The sequence below is a fragment of the Hylobates moloch genome, unplaced genomic scaffold (assembly GCF_009828535.3).
Source record: "Hylobates moloch isolate HMO894 unplaced genomic scaffold, HMol_V3 SCAFFOLD_21, whole genome shotgun sequence".
NCBI lineage: Eukaryota > Metazoa > Chordata > Mammalia > Primates > Hylobatidae > Hylobates > Hylobates moloch.
Genome location: NW_026652296.1, coordinates 32,266,411 through 32,291,279, shown reverse-complemented (window position 1 = coordinate 32,291,279; position 24,869 = coordinate 32,266,411). Strand labels below are relative to the sequence as shown.

At 52.6% G+C, this 24,869-nt stretch overlaps 3 protein-coding genes across 5 annotated transcripts; 1 reads left to right on the top strand and 2 right to left on the bottom strand.

Moving 5' to 3' along the window:
- Nucleotides 1-2,631: 2,631 nt before the first annotated feature.
- TMEM239 (transmembrane protein 239) lies at nucleotides 2,632-3,489 on the bottom strand. 2 transcript variants are annotated; one of them, XM_032142628.2, is made up of 2 exons: nucleotides 3,376-3,489; nucleotides 2,632-3,288 (listed from the first exon to the last, which is right to left on the bottom strand). In XM_032142628.2, exons 1-2 carry the CDS (start codon nucleotides 3,454-3,456, stop codon nucleotides 2,782-2,784), a joined length of 588 nt encoding a protein of 195 aa, XP_031998519.1. In that variant the 5' UTR covers nucleotides 3,457-3,489; the 3' UTR covers nucleotides 2,632-2,781. The 2 variants fall into 2 exon arrangements, with proteins under 2 accessions (XP_031998519.1, XP_031998520.1); XM_032142629.2 differs by having other exon boundaries at nucleotides 2,632-3,251; nucleotides 3,376-3,461.
- Nucleotides 3,490-3,575: 86 nt separating this feature from the next.
- On the top strand, nucleotides 3,576-24,368 carry CPXM1 (carboxypeptidase X, M14 family member 1). 2 transcript variants are annotated; one of them, XM_058432950.1, is made up of 15 exons: nucleotides 3,576-3,863; nucleotides 4,543-4,596; nucleotides 19,562-19,723; nucleotides 19,912-20,021; nucleotides 20,158-20,297; nucleotides 20,388-20,478; nucleotides 21,103-21,253; nucleotides 21,351-21,439; nucleotides 21,786-21,909; nucleotides 21,993-22,189; nucleotides 22,275-22,454; nucleotides 22,547-22,844; nucleotides 23,027-23,166; nucleotides 23,803-23,905; nucleotides 24,011-24,368. In XM_058432950.1, exons 3-15 carry the CDS (start codon nucleotides 19,615-19,617, stop codon nucleotides 24,250-24,252), a joined length of 1,974 nt encoding a protein of 657 aa, XP_058288933.1. In that variant the 5' UTR covers nucleotides 3,576-3,863; nucleotides 4,543-4,596; nucleotides 19,562-19,614; the 3' UTR covers nucleotides 24,253-24,368. The 2 variants fall into 2 exon arrangements, with proteins under 2 accessions (XP_058288933.1, XP_031998517.1); XM_032142626.2 differs by lacking the exons at nucleotides 3,576-3,863; nucleotides 4,543-4,596 and adding an exon at nucleotides 17,854-18,025 and having other exon boundaries at nucleotides 24,011-24,318.
- Nucleotides 3,971-4,786, bottom strand: CUNH20orf141 (chromosome unknown C20orf141 homolog). The gene is made up of 2 exons (XM_032142630.1): nucleotides 4,356-4,786; nucleotides 3,971-4,262 (listed from the first exon to the last, which is right to left on the bottom strand). The coding sequence occupies exons 1-2, from the start codon at nucleotides 4,613-4,615 to the stop codon at nucleotides 4,025-4,027; spliced, it is 498 nt and encodes a 165-aa protein (XP_031998521.1). The 5' UTR covers nucleotides 4,616-4,786; the 3' UTR covers nucleotides 3,971-4,024.
- Nucleotides 24,369-24,869: the final 501 nt, after the last annotated feature.

Sequence of the window (24,869 nt, the reverse complement as noted above, 5' to 3'; positions counted from 1 at the left end):
TTCAAGACCAGCCTGGCCAACATGGTGAAACCCCGTCTCTACTAAAAACACAAAAATTAGTCGGACTCGGTGGCAGGTGCCTATAATCCCAGCTACTCAGGAGGCTGAGGCAGAATTGCTTGAACCTGGGAGGTGGAGCGCAGTGAGCCAAGATTGTACCACTGCACTCCAGCCTGGACAACAGAGCAAGACTCTGTCTCAAAAAAAAAAAAAAAATGCAGGCTCTGATTCAGCTGGTCTGGAGCAGGGCCTGAAACTGTAGTTCCAACCAGCTTCCAGGTGATGCCTATGTTGCTGATTCTGGGACTACATTTTGAGGAGCAAGGCCCTTATGCACCTCTGTGAAAATTTTGGGTTTTGAGTCCTAGGGTATATGTAGATCTGATTTGATGAGTATTGCCCATCTGCTCTCTAGTCTGGCTGCACCTCCTTACCCCATACCAGCTGAGCAGGAGGGTAAAAGGTATATAGTCTGTGGGGAAAGGAAGAAGGTCTTCTCCTTGCTGCTGCCCACATCCCATCCACCAGTGCAACTGGTCAGGGCCCAAAACTCCTCTCTCCCTTCATTGGAATGGACCCAAGGCTCCAGAGCAACGTCCCTGGCTAGCAATGCATGGCCAAGTCAATGATGGATCTAGGCCAGGCAGCCTGGTCTCTGCCCTCACCACATGGGATCCTGAATCCTCAGCCTGCCAGACATCTAGATTGGTTTGACTCATGACCTCCCTAGGCCTGGGCTTTAGCTCTGATAGGAGCTCTTGAGAAGCCATGGGGTCTTCAGTTAGTTAGGTTGTTTGTGTTTCCTTTGCCCCCTTCACCTTCCCTTGAGTAGCCTGGTAGGACTCAGATCGCCTGGCCTTCCCACTGGCAAATGGCTATCCTGGGCCTGACTTCTCATCTCTAAAATGGGATGGTCACAGCATAGCTATAATTTGTGGTGCTAGGAGCAGTCCCAGGTCCTTCACTCACATGCCAGAGCCCTAAGACAGGGATTCTTGCCTTAGTTTTACCCATGAGGAAAGTGAAGTTGAGGAAGGTTTAGCAATTTCCACTAAGGGCATAGAGCTAGTAAGTGAGAGTGCTGGGATTCAAGCCCAGCCTCAGCTCATACACCAAAACCCATCTAACCATGAGACCATGTCAGTCCCATGTCCTACCTCGCTCTCACTACCAGGCCATAATGCAGGGAGAAATACAAAGAAATAGAAAGGAAGGACTGGACCTTGGGTTTTGGCACTGATGCTGAAGGCATCTAATCAGTGGCATGGAGGGTTGCAAAACTCTAAGGCAAAAATGAACCAGGGTTCTAGGGGCTAGCCCCAAGGCCCTGAGTATTTATGGGGCAAAAGAGGGGGAACTTGGGTCTAGGGCTTCAAGAGCAAGGATTTTAGGGTTATATATAAAGCAGGGATCAGAACTGGGCAGGAGTTGGGGATGGCCAGGGATTGGGTGGGGATCAGGTGTGGATAAAGTTATCTATCATGTACCTTACTTGGTAATAACCGATCACTCAATGTTTTGTTTGAGGGGCCAGCAAGTGAATGAATGGCCAGCATTCAGGGCATCAAAGGATTGCCCTTTCCAAAGCCCTTCTGGTGCCTGAGCGGCTTGCTGGGTCAGTTTTGGAAACCCTGGGGCTGTGCTTTCCCCACTCACACAGCTGTGCAAGCATCTCCTGGCACCCAGCCCCAGGCCCAAGCATTTCATAATCAAAATAGTTCAACATCTGCACATTTTGAGATTTCATGGCACATGACCTTTTACATCTTGTCCACACTTAACCAACCTCTTGTTTACCATTTTAGGGCCAAAATTCTATCCAGGACAGAGAGTTGATCTGAAAGCCCAGAGAAGCTTCCTGTTCCTTCAACAGTCTTTGGGGTCAAAAGATCTTATGCGCCTGCAGAATGTTCTTAGAGCTCAAAACAACATCTTACAGGTTTTTGGCTTTTACAAAATGCTTCACAAATAGATATTGTCTTTGACTTACAACAACCCCATGACAGAAGTGGCCCACGTAACATTGAGGCTCAAATGAATTAATTGGCCAAGGCCACACATTGTGTAAGTGGGTGAAATGGGACTTCTTGATCATTTTTCCATAACAGACCTTGGGATTCTTAGCGAGTGAGTAGGTGCTGTCTGACCCCAGTTGGCCCATTTCTCAGACTCGGGGTTGTGGAGTGAGGCAGGAAGTAGGAAATGTAGGGAGGAGGATGCGTGGGCTGCAAGGTTTGGAGAGCAAGTGAGTTGAGGTCTTCTGGGGCTTCTGGCCAGCCTTCTCCCTGATAGATTTTTGTCACTGGGACCCTCTCTAGAGTCTGTGTTTCTCCTGGAAGTGGAAAGAGGGGATTGGTGGGAGGAATGGCAAGGCCAGGGGTACCCAGGTAGAAGTTCTCAGTGAGTCTGAAGCTGAGACAGCTGAGTGGCGTGAGAAAAAGATGCTGTCAGTTGCCAAGGGGGCCCCATGGGTATCATCACATCCATATGGGTGCTATCAGTGGCTTGGTCAAGCTCTGCCCCTGGCTAAGCAATTTCCACCAATGGCTAAGCCATCTTTCTTGCCCCCTCTTCTGAAAGCCCCCAGCCCCTCACACCAGGAACCTGCAGCATTGACTTGAGGAAGGAGTCTGGGGTCAGGCCAGTCTACTTGTTAGGGATTGGGGGTCTGGGGCCTGCCAAGGCAGGAGACCCTGATCCCATTGCCCTCCCTCTCCCCATGGGGTCTCAGGCCCTAGGCCAGGGCTCAACAGACACAGGCAGTGGGATGGGGTTGCCCTTCTATTGATCCAAATCCTGAGTGTAGCCTGGGTGAGTCATGGAGGTGAGGAGGCCCACGAGGCTCAGCAGTGTGGAGAAGAGCAGCAGGAAGGAGGCCGTGAAGAGGAGGGCAGGCAGGGCACTGAGCACCAGCAGCAGGAGAGCCGGTAGCAGGTGGCGCCACACCGCGGCCACGACGGGCCACAAGGAGCTCAGCAGGTAGGAGCCAGTGGTGAAGAGTGCATGGCACAACATCAGTGCCAGCAGCAGGTAGAGTATCCCCTCCAGACCCCACAGCAGGCGCTGCAGCGGTTGCCGCCAGTTCGAGGTGCTCCACCACTGGATCCAGCTCGGGGGCATGTGGCTCACCCACCAGCGCACCCAGCCGTGCCTTGTGACCCAGGCTGACCAGGGCACTGCCTGCTGTGGCCCCTCGCCAGCCCCGACGGTATCTGTCTCCACTCGCAGCTGCTGCATCATGGCTGGTGCACCTGGGGAGAGGGCCAGGGCCTTGGAGATGCCTGGGACCTCACGTGGGGCAGAGAGGGGGTGCAGGGGTCAGGAGGGCACCAGTGTGGGTGGGGTAGGGCAACAGAATTAGGGCCTGGGACTTACCTCTGGGCAGTTACCTAAGTCATGTTGCTTCCTGCAGCGCCCAGGATGGCCTGGCAGGCAGATCCAAGTCCCCACTCTCATCTACCCCCACCCACCCCAGAGGAGCCCCTTTGTGACCCGGACTAGGGTGGGGTCTATCCAAGAGAGGAGTCACTGTAGGGTGTGAGGCCCACCCAAGTCCCTCTGCACAGAACCTCCAGGCTGGCAGGGGAGCCTCAGAGCCCTGCAGATGTAGTTTCTCATGTGTTCTCATGGGAAGCCCTCCCTGGGTCCCTGTCCCTTTCCTGCTTTCCCTGCTGGCTGATATCCACCCCTTTCCAACCTGTTCTCTCGCAAGTCTTTCTGTCTGGACCTTCATTCTCTAGAGCCACAGAGGAGGCCAGAGTGGCTGCCCCCAACCCACAGGCTCTGAGAAGGCTGCCACATTCTTCCTCGGGCTCCCTGGCTAGTATCCTGCCTTCTCTTGCTGCCCCAAGACTCAGACTCAGGTATCTGATACCTATAATATGGGACTGGAGGTCCTGTGAGGTTCAGGCTGGGAAGAAAGGGGTATCATCCCACCTGCCCAGCCAGGAAAGAGAAAAGGGGGCCTGAGGAAGCAGGGTGGCCATTGTATATTTGAAGGACACTGAGTTGTGGAGAGGGGCTCTCAGGCCCAAGGATGGAGGCAGAAAGCCAGGCCAAGCAGGGTCAAGGGCATGCCACAGGCTCTCAGGAGCGGGCCCAGCCCCATGAGCAGCAGCAGCAGTGCGTCCTGGAGGCTAAGTTGTCCTGAGACTGTACCCATTTGCAGGAGTAGAGCCTCATGCTGTCCTGGACCCTCACCAGCCCCCTGACTCTGGCCCCTGGTGAGAAGTTTGCGCTGTGGCAGAGTGCCACCTGCGGGCCTGTGGAGAGAGAGGGTGTCGACTGGGCTTAGGGAAGTTGTCCACTGGCCTGCCCGCCTACTATGCCCACCTGCCAGGCTGCTGCCTACTTACCTATGGAGCAGGTCAAAGGCGAGGAAGCTGACCAGAAACAGCAGCAGGGCTGGGCCAGTCGTGGAAAAGACTGCCCGGATTGTCAGTCCTAGTGTCCCCAGCCCTAGGACAATGTCCAGGAGCTGGGCCCAGCTAGGGCCCCAGGGGGATACACGTGGACACACTGGTCTATCTGATCCCTCCCCAGCACCCAGGCCCCTTGGAGGAACTGGGATCGGATCCTCACGTGCTTCGGGTCTGGGTAAGCAGAGCCGGGTCATGGAGGGAGGTAGAGGTGACAGAAGACCTAGTGCTGAAAAGGATTATAAGGGTGAGAGTGGGGGAAAGGGTAGGGCCCTGGCAGACACAAGGGTGATCTCAGAGTGGGGAATTAGGCTCCTGCAGAGTCTCCCCCTCCCCCATACCCACCCACCAAACCCTCCTAACCTCCTTCCACTTTGGTCAGCATTCGGGGAATGGGCACCTGGGGCATTGTGACCTGTTGCCAGGTGGGGCCGTGGGGTAGGGAGGAGGCTGCTGCTGCTGCTGCCCTGGTCTCATAAGCAGCTGGTGGTCTAGGTGCAGCTTAGCTGGGAAGTCAGGGATTTCTGAGAACTAAGACTCGTCCTCTTGCCTTTGCTGATTCTCTGCCCTAGGGCCCTCCCTTGGGGATCTGAGTTGTCAGGAAGGCATTCTAACCCCATTACTGCTTGGGCATCTGTCCAAGGGAGCGAGGTCTGCTTTCTTCTTCCTGTGAGTTTGCAGAGCTGCAGGTCCAGTGCCAAGTCATTCAATATCTCTGTCCCCAGCTGTCTTCCCTGTGGGTCCTTCTGGGGGATTTTTCAGGCCTGAAGTTCCAGATTGCAGAGATGGGCTCTGCCAGGAGACTGCCTGAGGCTTCTGGGGCTGGGCTTCCGCATAACCTGCTAAATGGGGGTGAGAGAGGAGGGGGCTGTTCAGGTATTCTAAGCACTACAGTTTATAGGGGGTATTATGCATACTGAGGTAGAGGACATGAACTTAAGAGGACTATGACCTAGTAACCCCCATATTAGAGGTTAAGTTTACAGTCTGAGAATGGAGTTAAGGAAAATGAACATATAATGAAGGGGTTAGTCACTTGGACTATCAGTATATCAGATTATACTGATAATCTGTAAATGGGTGGTGGCCATAGGGGTCCAGCACATCTCAGTTTAGTGACTTGAGAGGCAAGAGCGGAAATGTGTCATAATTAAGAGAACTTAATCTTTGCCAACATATCATACTTTGAAGGAAAACTGGTAGGGGTGGCAAAAGGGGAGACAGTGGCCATACAGCCCCTAGGAGAGGAGGAGACAGAACAAGAATCAGGCTGCATATCCACCTCCAGCAAGCCTTGCCCAGAGACCAGGGTCACCAGCCCTAACAACCATGCACTGATCGCCCTTGCTCTGGCTGTTCTTGCTTATCCAGCAGCTGGGTTTTAGGAGTAGATTTGTCCATAATGGGATAGGGTATAACAGAAGATCCCAGAATTTCTTTTTTGGCATTAAGTTCCGATTGTGTTTGTAAAGGAGCATTAAGGTTCGGTCACTGAAGCTCACCTCCGGTTCACCCATTCTCTCTCCTCAGCCTCTCCTAGTACTGGGACTACAGGCCCCCCACCAGCCCGGGCTAAAGACGGAGTTTCACTGTGGTCTCGATCTCCTGACCTCGTGATCCGCCCACCTCGGCCTCCCAAAGTGCTGGGATTACAAGCGTGAGCCACCGCGCCCGGCCAAGGAGCATTAAGGTTTAAGATTGCCAATTCCCTGAGCCTGATCAACCCTGGATGCATCCACACAATTGCATTCCTGGACTCAACCCTGATGCATCCACACAATTGCATTCCTGGACATACAGACCTGGGGAGCATGTCCTGATGAGTCCACCAAGATGAGGCTACTCCATATTGCAGGGCATGGGGGGATCGGAGAGACTAAAGCTCCTTAAAGATTTACTATACACCAGGTGCTCTGTACGCATGTATAGGAGAGTTCTGTCTGTGATTTTCTCAGAGTTTATTTTTTATTCAACAATCATTTATTTAAGTGCTTCCTATGTGCCAGGCACTGCACCAGATGGTGAGTGTATTAGGCCATTCTTGCGTTGCTATGAAGAAATACCTGAGACTGGGTAATTTATAAGAAAAGAGGCTTAGTTGGCTTGCAGTTTTGCAGGCTGTACAGGAAGTAGGGTACCAGCATCTGCTTTTGGGGAGGCCTCAGGAAACTTCCAATCATGGCAGAAGGCAAAGGGTGAGGAGCAAGGCAGAAAATGGTGGTTGGGGGAGTTGCCACACACTTAAACAACCAGATCTTGAGAGAACTCACTCACTATTTCAAGGACAGCACCAAGCCATGAAGTATCCACCCCCATGACCCAAACACCTCCCATCAGGACCTACCTCCAACATTGGGATTTGAGATTTCAACATGAGATTTGGACAAATATTCAGACTATATCAATGGGTCATAATTTCTAAAAGTAGAGCCTGAGATGGGGATACTTGTACACGTGGTTTATTGAGGGAGTGTTCTGAGGAGGAAAACTTTTTTTTTTTTTTTTTGAGACAGAGTTTCGCTCTTGTTGCCCAGGCTGGAGTGCAATGGTGCCATCTCGGCTCACTGCAACCTCTGCCTCCCAGGTTTAAGCGATTCTCCTGCTTCAGCCTCCCAAGTAACTGGGATTATAGGCGCCCACCACCACACCTGGCTAATTTTTGTATTTTTAGTAGAGACAGGGTTTCACCATGTCGGCCAGGCTGGTCTCAAACTCCTGACCTCAGGTGATCTGCCTGCCTCAGGCTCCCAAAGTGCTGGGATTATAGGCGTGAGCCACCCTGTCCAACCAGAAGGGGAAGATTTTTAAAAATCAAGAGACTCTTCAGAATTGAAGGACATGATTCTCTAGACCATAAGTTTCCACCAATTCACAGCCCGATACATGAAAAAGGGCTAACTAACATCAAGGCATATAATGAAATTCACATTAGCAGGGATAAAAAGACACTCCTAAGAGCTTCCACCAAATAAAAACATCACATACATCGGATCTGAAGCAAGAATGGTATCATACTTCTAAACACCAGTACTGGTAGCTGGAAGACAATAAATGCCCTCAAAATTATTTCCAATATAGAAATGTATATGTCTAAATGATTATTAATTGGGAGGGTAGAATAATGATGTTTCAATCATACAAGGTCTCAAAAATTTGACCTTGCATATACCCTTTCTTAGAAAGCTACTGGAGGATGTGCTTCAGCAAAACAAGGAATTAAACTAAGAAAGAGAGAAATATGGCATTCAATAAATGAGATTAAACACAGAAAAGGGACGATGAGAAAGGCCTGGGATGTCAACTATACCCCCGGGTATGGAAAGTAACCAACCCAGCCTGAAACCAGAAGATGTGCTCCAGGAGTGATGTCTCCAGAGGAAAATGAAATCAACTGATTGTTAGCTATGTTTGGCTATATTGGGTAAATGTTCAGTTGTATTGGAAGCTTTGGGATTGAATTAATGATTGATGCCTAGAAAACTAAGCAAATGATAAAAACAAAGTAATTACTAACTCCAGGTAGCACAAAAAGTTAAACATAATATTTACATAGTCGTAACAAAAGCACTGAATATTGATTCCAAATGGCAATTTAGCTTTACTGAAAATGGAAGGAGGGAGTGTAAGTTTGTGTATCTGGATGTGTGTATTGAGGGGAGGGTGGTAGAAAAACTAATTCCTCCATTTCATAGCAGAAATCCACAGATAACAACTACATATAGAAAAATCAAGAAATGCACAGTGACTCACGCTGTAATCCCAGAACTTTGGGAGGCTGAGGTGGGCAGATCACTTGAGGCCAGGAGTTCAAGACCAGCCTGGCCAACATGGTAAAACCCCATCTCTACTAAAAATACAAAAATTAACTGAGCATGGTGGCAGGTACCTGTAATCCCAGCTACTTGAGTGGCTGAGGCACATGGATCGCTTGAGCCTGGGAGGCGGAGGTTGCAGTGAGCTGAGATCTTACCACTGCACTCCAGCCTGGACAACAGAGCAAGGAATTGTCTTTAAAAAAAAAAAAGAAGAAGAAAAGAAAAGAAAAAAGAAAAAAAGGAAATAGCAAGAAATCTAAGCATAGAGATAAATACAGGAGAAATAACAAAAAGAACTAAAAGTGCTTGGCTTGGGAAAGGCATAGAGCAGAGTCTTCCATTACAAGCCTAAATGTGATTTACCTTTAAAACTATATTGTAGCCTGGACCTCTATGGAAAACTGTATGGAGATTTATCAGATAACTAAACATAGATCTACATTCAATTCAGCGATCTCACTACTGGATATCCACCCAAAGGAAAATAAGTTATTATATCAAAAAGACACCTGCCTACATAGTTTATTGCAGCACAGTTCACAATTGCAAAGATATGGAACCAATCTAAGTGCCTATCAACTGATGAGTGAATAGAGGGAATGTGATGTGTGTGTGTGTGTGTGTGTACACACACACACACACACACACACACCATGGAATACTACTCAGCCATAAAAAAGAGTGAAATAATGTCTTTTGGATGGAACTGGAGGTCATTATTCTAAGTGAAGTAACTAAGGAATGGAAAGCCAAATACCATATGTTCTCACTTATAAATGGAAGCTGGCCAGGCACGGTGGCTCATGCCTGTAATCCCAGCACTTTGGGAGGCTGAGGAGGGTGGATCACGAGGTCAGGAGATCGAGACCATCCTGGCTAACACGGTGAAACCTGTCTCTACTAAAAATACAAAAAATTAGCCGGGCATGGTGGCGGGCGCCTGTAGTCCCAGCTACTCGGGAGGCTGAGGCAGGAGAATGGCATGAACCCGGGAGGCAGAGCTTGCAGTGAGCCGAGATTGTGCCACTGCACTCCAGCCTGGGCAACAGAGTGAGACTCCGTCTCAAAAAATAAATAAATAAATAAATAAATAAATAAATGGAAGCTAAGCTGTGGATATGCAAAGGCATACAGAATGGTATAATGGACACTGAAGACTCAGAAGGAGGAAGGTAAGTGGGGGGTGACAGATAAAAAACGACATGTTGCATACAATGTACACTACTTGGGTGATGGGTGCTCTAAAATTTCAAACTTCGCCACTATACAATTCTCCCCTGTAACCAAAAACCGCTTGTACCCCTAAAGCAATTGAAATAAAAATAAAAACTATGTTGTAGCCTGGATGACATAGCGAAAACTTGTCTCTTAAAAAAAAAAATGTGGCCGGGCACAGTGGCTCACACCTGTAATCCCAGCACTTTGGGAGGCCCAAGGCGGGTGGATCACAAGGTCAGGAGATTGAGACCATCCTGGCTAACACAGTGAAACCCCATCTCTACTAAAAATACAAAAAATTAGCCGGGTGTGGTGGCACATGCCTGTAATCCCAGCTACTTGGGAGGCTGAGGCAGGAGAATCGCTTGAACCCGGAGGTGGAGGTTGCAGTGATCCGAGATTGTGCCACAGCACTGCAGCCTGGTGACAGAGTGAGACTTCGTTTCAAAAAAAAAAAAAAAGTAGAAATTAGCTGAGCGTGGTGACGCGTCCCAGATACTTGGGAGGCAAGGTGGGAGGATCGCTTGAACCCAGGAGTTTGAGACTGCAGTGAGCTGTGATCACACTACTGCACTCCAGCCTAGGCTGTGGGAAAGAGAGTTTCTGGGGTGCCAGTTGAGTTGGTCTTCCCTGTGTGAGACACCCATGGGAAGCCATGGGCGGCCTCTGAGGAGAAAAGTCTCCTTATTGCCTTCATGTCTTTATGCCGGAGAGCATAACCCCTCAGCGGCATTCCACAGGTTGCTCAGGCAGATAACACTCCCTTGAAGCAGTGGAGTATAATCAAACATCTTGGCTCCTCCTCCTGAAACCCACTGCCACCCGTTTCAGTCCCGATAAGTTAAAATTTTGTTTTGTTTTGTTTTTGTTTGAGACGGAGTCTTGCTCTGTCACCCAGGCTGGAGTGAGTGCAGTGGTGTGATCTCGGCTCACTGCAAGCTCCGCCTCCCGGGTTCACGCCATTCTCCTGCCTCAGCCTCCCGAGTAGCTGGGACTACAGGCGCCCGCCACCATGCCCGGCTAATTTTTTGTATTTTTAGTAGAGACGGGGTTTCAACGTGTTAGCCAGAAGTGTCTCGATCTCCTAACTTCGTGATCCGCCCGCCTCGGCCTCCCAAAGTGCTGGGATTACAGGCGTGAGCCACCGTGCCCGGCCAGTTAAAGATCTTAAGTAGTTTAGACACTCGCCTTTGCTCAAGGAAATTCACAGAAACCGCCACTGCTATACATCTTATCGAATGACTCTCGAGTTCTCCTTCACTGATTAATCCTTTTCCTCATCCTTTCCTCCTCCTCCCATCTGCGCTACGAACAAAGAGCTTGTAAACCAACAAATTGGGCGGAGCCTGAGAGCTCTGGGCCGTGAGCAAGCCTCCGACGCTCCGGTCCCCTGGACCCGCCTTTTAAACGCTTATTCTGTCTCTTTCTAAGTCCTTTGTCTCCGAGGGACTCGGGGTAACCGCTAGGTGGTATGGGGCTGTGTTCCCCAACATAGGCAACAGAGCAGGACAGTGTCTCTAAAAAAAAAACCCAAAACTATATTTTGTACTATTTTAATAAAAATGCCTTAGATACAAAGAACAAATCAACAGATAGTTATGCTGTGGAGATCAGGAATATTCCTTCCCAGGGTAAATGAAAGACCAATTCCCTGAAGTTATGTGGATATACGCATAAGATAAAATTACCAGTGACAGCATCAAACACCAGGGATAAAACTCAGTCTTTAACACGCATATGTATCTCCTGGGGTTGAATCCTCTGGAGGTCTTGTTAAAATGCAGATTCTGAGGCCAAAGCGGGGGGATCACGAGGTCAGGAGATTGAGACCATCCTGGCTAACACAGTGAAACCCCATCTCTACTAAAAACACAAAAATTAGCCGGGTGTGGTGGCAGACGCCTGTAGTCCCAGCTACTCAGGAGACTGAGGCAGAAGAATTGCTTGAACCCGGGAGGTGGCAGTTTAGTGAGCCGAGATCGGGCCACTGCACTCCAGCCTGGGAGACAGAGCGAGACTCTGCCTCAAAAAAAAAAAAAAAAAAAAAGAGGTGGAGCATCCTGCAGACCTGGCCCCTAAAAGATTGGTGGGAGAGTGCCAGCTGCTCCATCCTAGTCACTTTGGGAACTGGTCTTTCAGTTAATGGCCTGCCATGTCCTCTCCTGCAAAACCTGGCACTGTTGGGGAGATCCTTTCAGCCCTGCTTTGTCCCCTCTAACCTTGAATATATTATACACACACTTTATGAGAGATGACTAGGGACCAGGTGCTGTTCTAGGCTCTGAGGTGCAGCTGTGGACATTTGGGTACAAAGTTCTTCTGGCAGGGTACTTACCTCCTGCTTGGGGCGGGGGAACCTGAACAGCCAACACATAAGTAAAGCAAGATCATCTCAGTGTTGAGTGCCTTGAAGGCAATAATTTAAACGGGGGGGAGGATAGAGTGTGTAAAGTGAAAAAGTTTGCTTTAGTCAGGGTAGTCAGGGAAAGCCTTTGGGAGCAGGTGATATTGAAAGGAAATCTGACTGAGAAGGCAAATTCCATGCACAAATTAAAAGGCCGGGAGGCTAGTTGGGCTGTTGCCTGGGAGGAGCAGCTAGAATGCCAGAGTGACTGGGGGGATGGGAGCCAGGGGATAGGGAGGCAGATGGAATGGGAAAGGCGTGGGCAGGAAGAACTTGGTCTTGAAGACCTTGCAGGTGAACCCACTGGGGGCTTAAGCCTGGAGGAACTTGACAAAATTTGCCTACTGTGTGGGGAACGGCTTGGAGGGGGTGTGGGCTTCAGGAGGCTGAGATGTCCTGTTTCTTGTGCCCCCTCCTTCCTTCCCAACCCCTGAGAAACATGGATGGGTGTGGGGACCAGAGACCTGGAGGTGGCCAGATTGGGCTTTGGCGGGAGGCTTAGCAGCCCTCGGGACCTGTTCAGACTGCGGCCTCCCACCTTCAGGAAGCATCGGCGCTGCCCATCTGCCCCGGCCTGGCGTCCAGGGAGTCCCGGCTATGCAGCGCTTCCCTTGAATGCCTCTCTGTCCTCCCATCCAGTGCCTGGGACCCGGCAGCGCCGTCGAGGCAGGGCGCTCCGAGGCGGGACGCAGTTGCACGTGCCCTGTGGGGTCACTCCCTTTCGGGGGTCCTCTAGCTCTTTACTCTGCGCGCGTGGGGCAGACCAGATGCCTCGAGGAGCTCCAGGACCGGTGCCTATGAGGCAGTCCCTGCCGGTGGTGGACCCCAGTCCCAGACTGCGGCGCGCTATTTCTGGGGTTCGTGTGAACGTGGGCCGCCAGAATGGTGCCGACAAGCTGATTTTGAGTGATTTCATCATTTATATAGATAGTGGCCCCGCAAAAAAAATTTGCGCAGGGCCCCGCTTACGCCAGAGGATTGCGGGCCACTTCTGGGCATCGCTTCTCGTGGGGATGGGAGCATCTCCCTGGAGAGCCCTTTGCCAAGGCCAAGCGCTGGCCAAAGGCACACCGCTGGACGCGTTTCCTTCCTTCTGGAGAGATGACCAGGAATGCAGGATCCAAAGGGGGTCTTGGAGGGAGGACGGGAAGGGCATCTCCGGATCTGGGCAGACCCAGGGCTGTCGGCTGCCCGAGGAGAACACGGGTTGGGGGCGGGGAGCTGGAGGGGAGGTCAGGGCGCGCGTCAAGCCTTGGCTCCTCCACTCCAGCCCCAGCCCGCGGGCTATCGCTCAGGCTTCTCTCTCCGGGTTATGTAACCCCGGGACGGGACGTGGCAGCCGGGTGAGTGAGCGAAGGAGTAGGGGAGGGAAGGGAAAGGAGAGGAGGGGCGGGGCCGGGGTTGGTGATGGTGGTGGTGGGAAGCGCCACCGTGCAGCCTCTTCTTGGTCCCCTTGGGTTGTCTTTCTGGAGGATTCCGGGACCAGCCCTCTCTCCAGGCTCTGGGTCGCACCCTAGCCCCCTGCCGCCTCATTTTCCCTTCACTCTTTTCCCCCTTCTGTCCCACCCGCCCTGACAGGGGGCCTCTGGCTCTGGATAGCTTTTCCTCTCGGATTGTAGTTTCCTTCCCAAAGTTCTCAGCTTTGCTACCTCGCCCAAGTCATTAGCCACTCTGAGCCTCAGTTTACCAGTTTGTAAAATGAAGTTTGATCGAGCGGCCACGTGTGAAACTCCTGGCATAGTGCGTAGTACAAAGTAGATGTCTGCTGCGGGCTAAGGGCCTCGAGGGGCTAAGTGAAATGTTGTGTGCCAGGCGGGGTGTCAGAGCCCCGGGAGCCGCAGCCACAAATGGTTGGCTCCCGGGTGGTAAAAGAATTTATCAATAGCAGTATAGGTTTGAAAAGTTTTATTAGATGGAAAGAACTCCACAGCAGAGCACAGCGGGGCGCTTCAGCAAGAGAGGCCTGAGCTCACTTGCAGGGAACCGAAGGATAATTTTGACCACATTAGTTATGTAGGTCATAGTAAATGATTCAATCTGTAGACATTTTGGTACCTAGATGATAGCAAAGGTTGCACAATGGGTTCCAACATGTGTGCATTCCGAAGATGTATAGAAATTCTAGGGAAAGAAGCCTGGTACCAGAAGTGGCTTTAGATAATAGGAAAATATCATTCTGAGTTCCTTAGATAGGGGGCTTTGCCTCCTGATGGTCGGCTTGATGGCCACCAGGTGATCCTTGCTCTCCTCATTTTCCCCCTGATAAGTATTTTGGGCAAATCTTTGACCCTTTGTATTTCTCCATGCTCATGTCTACTTGTCTATTAGGATCCCAAGAAATGGAAAACGGCACAGTGAAGAGGGGTGTCCAGTCTGTCTGGCTACTTCCTGCTGAAAAGGGGCGTTGAAAGGATTAGTTGCATTTTTCCCTTTCTTGCTTTCCGTCATGAAGGGGATGAAGGGTCATGAAAAACTTGTTCATGGAGGGAAGACCAGATTTCATCAAGAGGCCCCAAGAAAATAGAAGTTGCTGTTGCAGGCTGGTATTGGGATTGCATAGTCATCTGTAGGTGGAATCATTGTAAGCTGGAAGATATAAGCATTAAAAGGCAGGAATTACAGGTATGCACCTCCATGCCCACAGATTTTTGTGTTTTTAGTAGAGACAGGGTCTCACCATGTTGGCCAGGCTGGTCTCCAACTCCTGACCTCAGGTGATCCGCCCGCCTCGCCTTGGTCTCCCAAAGTACTAGGATTACAGGCGTGAGCCACCACGCCTGGCCCCTGGGGTTTCAATTTGTGTATTTATGCATGGCCTCCACCAGTCTAGCTTGAAAAAGGGCAGGGCTTTCAGATAGTTTCACACATACAAAATTATTATTTCTTTTTTATTTTATTTGAGATGGAATTTCGCTGTTGTTGCCCAGGCTGGAGTGCAATGGCACCATCTCAACTCACCGAAACTTCCACCTCCCAGGTTCAAACGATTCTCCTGCCTCAACCTCCGGAGTAACTGGGATTACAGGCATGCACCACCACGCCCAGCTAATTTTGTATTTTTAGTAGAGACGGGTTTTCTCCGTGTTGGCTAGGCTGGTCTCAAACTCCTGACCTCAGGTGACCCACTCGCCTCAGCCTCCCGAAGTGCTGGGATTACAGGTGTGAGCCACTGGGCCCAGCTATTATTTCTTATAATTTAGAAAAATTAACAGGTTTTATTATATATTTTTCAATCCTTCCAACGGAGAAATTACCATATGATTCTGTCTGCCCCTACCTCTGTTTGGGCCAGAATTGGTGGCCTGGTATTGCCAATAGGTTCTATGTTGGGGACAGCTTCTGCCCAGCTCTGTTATTAGGATTGGGAGCATGAGCTTCATCTGCCCATACTAAAGACCACGTGTGACTTTTTTTGTGTGGGTACAGCAGGTAGTTAACACCACAAATACATCTTGCCAGGTTAAATCAAAGGTGACAGTTAAAGTCCGAAATTCTTGAATGAATTTAGAGGGATCCTGACTAAATGAACCCAACTTGGATTGAATTTGCAAAAGATCAGACATGAGCAGAAAAGAGACATGAACTCGGCTTGTTCCCAAATCTTCATTAGCCACCTTAAGGAGAGGCAAAATATTTTGGGGATTTTTCTGAGGACTCTGTACTAGTAGCATATGTGACTCCCCTGAGAGTATGTGAAGGGGAGAAAGTATTTGGGTATGTGGGTGGGAGATTGACTAGGGAATGGAGCAGATGGAGAGGGTGTAGGTGAAGAGTGAGCAGGTTGAGGAGGATGTAATAGGCAAAACGAAGGATCATCTAAGACATCAGAATCGGGGAGGGAGGAAGTTCCTTGGAAGCATACATGACAATTTGTATGTAATTTTGGGTTTGGGTTTGGGGATAAAGCAACAAAGACCTGAACATATGGGACTTCTGAATCCTTTCCAAGGTTCCGGCAAAAAATCACTTAAGTTGTAAAATAACATTGCAATCCCAAGTTTCATTAAGTGGCCAAATTGATTGATTAGGGAGCTTGTATTGAACCCAAGCAATATTACAAAAAAAGTATATGCTTTTTAAAATCTTACTTATTTTTTATTTTTATTTTTTGAGACAGAGTCTTGCTTTGTTGCCCAGGCTGGAGTGCTGTGGCGCCATCTTGGCTCACTGCAACCCCCGCCTCCTAGGTTCAAGTGATTCTCTTGCTTCGGCCTCTGGAGTAGCTGGAATTACAGGCGCGCATCACCACGCCCAGCTAACTTTTGTTTTTTTGTTTTTTTTTTTTTTTTTGAGACGTTGTTTCACCCTTTTGCCCAGACTGGAGTGAAGTGGCGCCATCTTGGCCCACAGCAACCTCCGCCCCTGGGTTCAAGCGATTCTCCTGCCTCAGCCTCCCTAGTAGCTGGGATTATATGTGCCCGCCACATATAATTAGCCCGCTGGCTAATTTTTTTTTTTGTACTTTTAGTTGAGACAGCGTTTCGCCATGTTGACCAGGCTGATCTCAAACTCCTGACCTCAGGTGACCCACCCGCCTTGGCCTCCCAACGTGCTAGGATTACAGGTGTGAGTCACTGTGCCCGGCCAATTTTTGTATTTTTAGTAGAGTCGGGGTCTTTAACTCCGGACCTCAGGTGATCTGCCTGCCTTGGCCTCCCAAAGTGCTGGGGTTACAGGCATAAGCCATTGTGCTCAGCCTTATATGTTTATTTTTAAGAGTTTGTGGGTCAAAATGAGACCAATGGGACCATTTTTAAGGAGGCAATCCAAGGGCGAGTTGGATGGAACTGAATTAATTGAACCGAAGTTGGGTTTAGACAAGGAACTACAAGATCCCTGAGGCATCCCTGTGTAGAATTGAGATCCACCGTTTCCAGACAAGGCTTACGGAGTGTTAAAATGAAAGTGCCCTGCCACTCTGACGGGCTATAGCTCTTTTGTCTTGGCCTTGGGGTAACACTGGGGGATGGCGCTTGGCCAGAAACTGTCAGTTGCCAACGAGAACTCAAGCCGGTTCACTGGCAGTCCGAAAACATAAAAGAGCCCTGGCCAGTACCTCACCCCTAAGGGCAAGGACAGCCAGGTATCCCTTCTTTAGGGCTTCAGGATCCCACAGAAGAGCTGCCTCCACCAGGACCGTCAGTTCCCCAAAGAGTAAAGAACCAGACCGTGGAAGGAAGCAGAGAGAAAAAGGAAGAGGGAAATCCCAGTGAAGTCCCCGTATGGGCCACCAAGATGCCAGGCGAAGTGTCAGAGCTCCGGAACTGGGAAGTGGTTGGCTCCCGGGTGGTGAAATAACTTATTAACAACAGTATAGGTTTGAAAAGGAAAGTTTTATTAGATGGAAAGGACGCTGCAGCAGAGCGCAGTAGGCGCTTCAGCAAGAGAGCACTGAGCTCCCTGCGGGGAACTGCAGGGTAATTTGGACCACATTAGTCACTTAGGTCATGGTAAATGGTTACATTTGTCGATATTTTGGTGCCTTGATGTCAGCAAAGTTTGCACAATGGGTCTTAACGTGCACGCATTCCGGAAATGTACAGAAATTCTAGTTACTTATAAATTATTGGGAAGGAAGCTTGGTACCAGATGTGGCTTTAGACAATAGGGAAGTGTTATTCTGAATTCCTCAGATAAGGGGCTTTGCCTCCTGTTGGTCGACTTGATGGCCACCAGGTGATCTTTGGTCTCTTCAGTGTGGCTTTGCAGACTATAAAGGCGCAGCGCGCCAATGAGGCGGGTTAGCCCCAGACGGCGGAGAGGAAGGGCAGAGTCGGCGGTCCCGAGACCTGGGGCGGCCCCTTGGAGGTCAGCCCCGCTCGCTCCTCCCGGCCCTCTCCTCCTCTCCGAGGTCCGAGGCGGGCAGCGGGCTGTGGGCGGGCAGGAGGCTGCGGAGGGGCGGGGGGCAGGAAGGGGCGGGGGGCTCGGCGCACTCGGCAGGAAGAGACCGACCCACCACCCGCCGCGGCCCGCGCGCCCCTGGCACTGAATCCCCGCCATGTGGGGGCTCCTGCTGGCCCTGGCCGCCTTTGCGCCGGCCGTCGGCCCGGCTCTGGGGGCGCCTAGGAACTCGGTGCTGGGCCTCGCGCAGCCCGGGACCACCAAGGTCCCAGGCTCGATCCCGGCCCCGCATAGCAGCCCGGCACAGCCGCCGGCGGAGACAGCTAACGGTGAGTTCCCCGACCGACGGTCCGCTCCCCCGCAAGCCGACTGCTCGGCTCCCCTGCCCCGTGGGGCGACCCCTCCCTAACACACGCGGGCACACGCACACTCACACCCACGCACACTCACACTCACGCACACTCACCCCACACGCACGCTCGCACTTACACGCGCACACACGCGCGCGCACTCACATTCACACACTCACACTCACGCACACTTGCACGCACACGCGCGCGCATTCACACTCATGCACATTCACACGCGCACACTCACACGCGCACGCGCGCGCACACACTCACAGTGCACACACACATACACTCACAGTGCACACACACATATACACACTCACACTCCCTCAACTCCCTGCTGGGAGCAATGGCTGCTGACTCGGCAGCCCCGGTTCCCTGCCAGACCTAGTCAGCAGTCCCAGGACAGGCGCCAGTGGGATGCTGCCTCTTCCAAGCCCCAAACCTTTCCTTTTCACCAAAGACGAAACAGGCCAGAACTGGCAGGAGGGGAGACAGAGGGGCAAAAGCTCTCAAGGTGCAGAGCAAGACTGCGTAGGAGAGAGTTTGAAGGCGAGGGCTGGAGAGAAAGAACAAAAGGAAAGAAGGGAGAGCCCCTCGCTGAGGCTGCCGGGAGGATGGGGCAGAGCGGGAGAGGAAGGCAGCCCGACCTCCCAGCTTTCCAGATGTGGAATAGGAGAGGAGGAGCGCAAGCGGATGGCACTCAGGGGCTTCTAGAGGAGGCAAGTGGAAGACGGTCTTGAAGGGTGATGTTCCCGAGTCAGGAGAGTCTGGAGAGAGAGAGAGAGAGGGCTGCCAAGAAGGAAGCGGCGGGCAAAGGCACAGGGGCACCAGATGTGGAAATGGGCAGCCTGTTCTGGAGGCAGCTGTGGAGCTTTGATGGGTATCCCCAGCACCTGCCCTGTGCAGAGCCTTGTGCTGAAGGGTGGGCGGGTGGGCAGGCGGGCAGGCCCAGCCCTGAAAGCCTCGACACCCAGGCAGACATGGATTCCAGGACAGGCCATCTGAGCCCAGAGGGCAGATACAACAATGGAAGCGGCACAGGGGTTTTGGGGCATGATGCTGAGTCTGGAGCTAAGAAAGCCTCCTTGGAAAGGCATCTGGGCTGAGGTGCAAAGGAAGAATGGGAATTAGGTGAAAAAATCAGAGGCGAGGGGTAGCATTACAGGGGAGGGGATAGCTAGTGCAGAGGCCTGGAGGTAAAGTGCCAGACTCAGCTCTTTGGAGCAACCAAACAGTTTCTAGAGGCTGGGTGCAGCTCTCCATTGGATTAGAGGTTCAGAGGGGAGGCTGGCCAAGCATGTAGTCACATCAGGGAGGAGAAGGAGGAGCCAAGGAAGTGGCTGGAGAGGCAGGTTGGGGTCAGATTGCAGGCCTTTGATGTCATGCGAAGGCTGTTAGATCCTGGCGGTGTGGCCTGCTGTGGGCTCGCATGTCTTCTTGGATTGGCAGACCTTTCCATCCGGGGTTTCACCATTCTTCCTTTCCCCCATGCTGTGCCTCTCGGACCCCAAGGGACCTCAGAACAGCATGTCCGGATTCGAGTCATCAAGAAGAAAAAGGTCATTATGAAGAAGCGGAAGAAGCTAACTCGTCCCACCCCTCTGGTGACTGCCAGGCCCCTTGTGACCCCCACTCCGGCAGGGACCCTCAACCCTGCTGAGAAACAAGAAACAGGTACTTCCTCTCCAGGGGCCGAGCCCAGACTTGCAGCCCCTGGGGCACTTTACCAACACAGCTCTTGGCCTCATGGGCACCAGCATGCCCCTTGCTTGCCTAGCACAGGAGCAAGCTTAGTCTCAGCTTCCCACCTGCCCTGGCTACCCTCCCTCTGGTCCTGTCTCACTGCTCTATCCCCACCCCAGGCTGTCCTCCTTTGGGTCTGGAGTCCCTGCGAGTTTCAGATAGCCGGCTTGAGGCATCCAGCAGCCAGTCCTTTGGTCTTGGACCACACCGAGGACGGCTCAACATTCAGGTCAGTAATCCTGGCTCAGAGCTATGGTCTCAGGGTAGGGAAGGCAGCCCCTGGGAGCTTCTCTGCTGCCTCCTCTCTGTCCTGGCCTGCCCCACTCTGTCCACCTGGGCCTGACCACCATGTCCTGTGTCTGCAGTCAGGCCTGGAGGACGGCGATCTATATGATGGAGCCTGGTGTGCTGAGGAGCAGGACACTGATCCATGGTTTCAGGTGGATGCTGGGCACCCCACCCGCTTCTCGGGTGTTATCACACAGGGCAGGAACTCTGTCTGGAGGTGAGGCAGACTAACCCTAGGTCAAGAGGTCACAGAAGGACTGGGGTGGGAGTCCTGGGGGCAGTGACGATCTCTCTCCACCTCTGCCAGGTATGACTGGGTCACATCATACAAGGTCCAGTTCAGCAATGACAGTCGGACCTGGTGGGGAAGTAGGAACCACAGCAGTGGGATGGACGCAGTGAGTGGTCCCACTGTGGCTGGGCCCTCCATGCTGGGAGTTGGGCACCCAGTCCAGGCTAGGCTGAGGCTCCTCTGAGGACAAGGAATAGATGCCAGCTTAGGCTTCTCAGGGGGGTGGGGCTTGTTGTCGGGAGGTTGGCACGCGGCAGGCACCATTGGGAGCCAGCTGCTTTGGGACATGCCCACATCCTCCCCAGATAATGCCACCACAGGGTGGGTGCTGCTTCACGGTACAGCTTGCTCCTGGCATGCCCCTTCTGGCCTGGGGCCTCTGGTCCACATCACTTCTTGCCTCCTCGTGGTTCTGACTTCCGTGTCTCATGGACCTCTTTTACACCAGGCTACAATGTGGAGTCCTGACCAGCTCTAGGATTGGCTTCCCCTGAGTCATGTGGCCAGACTGGTCTAATGAACTGTGTCCAACCCAGAGAGCAAGGCTGCCTAGGGCTGTCCATTGGGAGGGGCTGTGGGCTGGGGTCTGTGTTTGATGCACAGTACAAGTCTCTAGCTGAGCCCACTGGGGTGAGGAGACAGTGAGCTTCGAGGCCTGAGCTCCTTCCCTGGGTCCTGGGCCAGGCTTCTGGGGTTTGAGCAGCCACAACAGAGAATTTGCTTTCCCCAGGTATTTCCTGCCAATTCAGACCCAGAAACTCCAGTGCTGAACCTCCTGCCAGAGCCCCAGGTGGCCCGCTTCATTCGCCTGCTGCCCCAGACCTGGCTCCAGGGAGGCGCGCCTTGCCTCCGGGCAGAGATCCTGGCCTGCCCAGTCTCAGGTGGGCAGTCAGGCCAGGGCTGGTTGGGCAGGGCCTGGATGCAGGGTGCATCCTTCACTGTGGACATACCCTTTACCATAAACTCAATCTCCACCAGACCCCAATGACCTATTCCTTGAGGCCTCTGCGTCGGGATCCTCTGACCCTCTAGACTTTCGGCATCACAATTACAAAGCCATGAGGAAGGTCAGATATAACCACTATGACCTGGGAAGGAGGGCTCACCCATCTCAGGTCCCCTTCCCACCGGGGCACAACCTGCTGTGACTGCGCTTGTATGCCCCTGCTGCCTCCTGATGTCTCAGCCTTCTCTCCTGTGGACCCCTAAGCTCCATCCCACTTTCCCTTATTATGGCGCCCCCCCGTCTTGCCCCTTCCTCCCAGCTCTGCTGCCTCTGCCCTCTTGTACCATGATGGGATGCCGCCTCTGTGTGGGCCATCGCTGACTTTTTAAGTCTTTCCATGGCACATGTGATCTGCCCCTGGGTGTACCCCTCCCATGCCTCATGCCATGCTACACTCTTCCTGCCAGCTGATGAAGCAGGTACACGAGCAATGCCCCAACATCACCCGCATCTACAGCATCGGGAAGAGCTACCGGGGCCTGAAGCTGTATGTGATGGAAATGTCGGACCAGCCTGGGGAGCATGAGCTGGGTACTGGCAAGGGGAGTGGGGAGAGGTAGGCACAGGGCAGGGCCCCAGGCATGAGCCCGCTGCAAGCCCCCATGTGTCCCCAGGGGAGCCTGAGGTGCGCTACGTGGCTGGCATGCATGGGAATGAGGCCCTAGGGCGGGAGTTGCTTCTGCTCCTGATGCAGTTCCTGTGCCATGAGTTCCTGCGAGGGAACCCACGGGTGACCCGGCTGCTCACTGAGATGCGCATTCACCTGCTGCCCTCCATGAACCCTGATGGCTATGAGATCGCCTACCACCGGGTAGGCCACCCAACATGAGGGCCACTCTGTCCTTCTGTCCTGGTGGCTGGACCTGCTCGACTTGAACAAGCTGCTTACCTGGCAGGGTTCAGAGCTGGTGGGCTGGGCCGAGGGCCGCTGGAACAACCAGAGCATCGACCTTAACCATAATTTTGCTGACCTCAACACACCACTGTGGGAAGCGCAGGACGATGGGAAGGTGCCCCACATCGTCCCCAATCATCACCTGCCATTGCCCACTTACTACACCCTGCCCAATGCCACCGTGAGTATTCTGAAGGTGGCAGTGGAGGGCTGTGGCGGGGGGGGGGGGCACCTTGTCTCTGTCTCCTGCCCCTCCTGACCTGCTCCATCCAGGTGGCTCCTGAAACTCGAGCAGTAATCAAGTGGATGAAGCGGATCCCCTTTGTGCTAAGTGCCAACCTCCACGGGGGTGAGCTCGTGGTGTCCTACCCATTCGACATGACTCGCACCCCGTGGGCTGCCCGCGAGCTCACGCCCACACCAGATGATGCTGTGTTTCGCTGGCTCAGCACTGTCTATGCTGGCAGTAATCTGGCCATGCAGGACACCAGCCGACGACCCTGCCACAGCCAGGACTTCTCCGTGCACGGCAACATCATCAACGGGGCTGACTGGCACACAGTCCCCGGGAGTATGTGCCTGAGGGTGGAGTTAGCCCTGGCCCCGTAACCCCTGCCCTGATAAGACATTCTGCGGTTGCGTACAGTACTGGCGTCTGTTCCCACCCTGAAGTGTCCCTCAGAGAAGGGAGGGTAGCGGGAGGATGGGACTGCATCTTGCCTGTTTAGGCACCAGTGTCTGTGGTACCCTTAGGCATGAATGACTTCAGCTACCTACACACCAACTGCTTTGAGGTCACTGTAGAGTTGTCCTGTGACAAGTTCCCTCATGAGAATGAATTGCCCCAGGAGTGGGAGAACAACAAAGACGCCCTCCTCACCTACCTGGAGCAGGTCGGATCTGCATCCCAGCCCCGAGCCTGCCTGAATCACTCCTGCTGTCCATTTAGGCTACAGCTCCTACCAGGGGTTCTTCTAAGGTCCAGCTGAGCATTCAGACTCACAAGATGCCATGGGCCATGCTTGGTATCAGATTGTCTTGGAAGCACACAGGACAGGAAGTGCAGTTTGCTGGCAGCGTGGCATCGTGTTAGAGCCGGTGGAAGGAGCCTCCACTGCAGTCTAGGTGGTGGTCCATGGCGCTGCCCCAGAGCTATCCTCAGGAGAGACTCATGTGAGGCAGGTGCAGGAGCTGTCCTGGCATAGAAACTTCATGTTCCATGGAGCTCATAACCCTTGTAATGGCTCCATAAGCAGAGCTTCCAAAGGGTCTACCAAAGATAAGCCCAATAACCTGGGAAAGCCCAAGGATAGATAAGCCTTCCTAACAGGCATTTATCGTTTTCTTAGTCCAGATGTGATTTATCAATCAAGATTTCTTTTTTTTTTTTTTCCAGAAGTAGTGTCACCTAGGAACATAGTAGACCTACCACTTTGATCAGGTTTGCAGGGCAACAGAGCCAGCAAGTTAACTAAACGGCATGTTATCCTGCAGAAGGGGAAGGGCTCTGATAACCTCTTCCCACACAGGTGCGCATGGGCATTGCAGGAGTGGTGCGGGACAAGGACACGGAGCTTGGGATTGCTGATGCTGTCATTGCCGTGGACGGGATTAACCATGACGTGACCACGGGTGTGTTTGACCGGGAGGGCAAGGGAAGGGGCTGGAGGCCTGGAGGCTTGGGAAGAAGCAGAGGATCATTGATTGGGTCCTGATCGTGCCCTTCACTCTCCTCAGCGTGGGGCGGGGATTATTGGCGTCTGCTGACCCCAGGGGACTACATGGTGACTGCCAGTGCCGAGGGCTACCATTCAGTGACACGGAACTGTCGGGTCACCTTTGAAGAGGGCCCCTTCCCCTGCAATTTCGTGCTCACCAAGACTCCCAAACAGAGACTGCGCGAGCTGCTGGCAGCTGGGGCCAAGGTGCCCCCGGACCTTCGCAGGCGCCTGGAGCGGCTAAGGGGACAGAAGGATTGATACCTGCGGTTTAAGAGCCTTAGGGCAGGCTGGACCTGTCAAGATGGGAAGGGGAAGAGTAGAGAGGGAGGGACAAAGTGAGGAAAAGGTGCTCATTAAAGCTACCAGGCACCTTAGCTCATCTTCGTGTTGTCTCTATGCCCCAGGTCCTCTCCCTGAGGTGGGCCTCAGCCCACCCCTCAGTTCCTATTTTGCACACTTGCACACTCATCAGTTGGCTTCTGGACACATTGTGTGAAAAGAGGATCCCACCTGGGCTCTTCTTGAACCAAGGGCCTGGCAGAGCAACTCATTTCTGCTCATCAGCTTCTGCTACAGGTACCGTTACACTGCTGCCAGGCATTCTGTAAGCACCTGCTCATTGCCAGGTGTGCAAGGAATCAGGATCAGCAGTGCCTGCACTCAAACTCCTGGGGCTTCTAGTCAAGGGAAAGGACAGTTCAGTACATTGTGAGGCATGCTAGGGTGGAAGCCAGGTGCCGTGAGAGTGCAGAGGAGCTGCACACGTGAAATACAGCACTGCAGATCAACAGGACTGGGGCAGTCAAGGATGCAATAGAGGTAGTGGCTCTAGAAGTTCAGGCGGGAGGTGGGCAGGGTGTGGAGTATGGACAGGG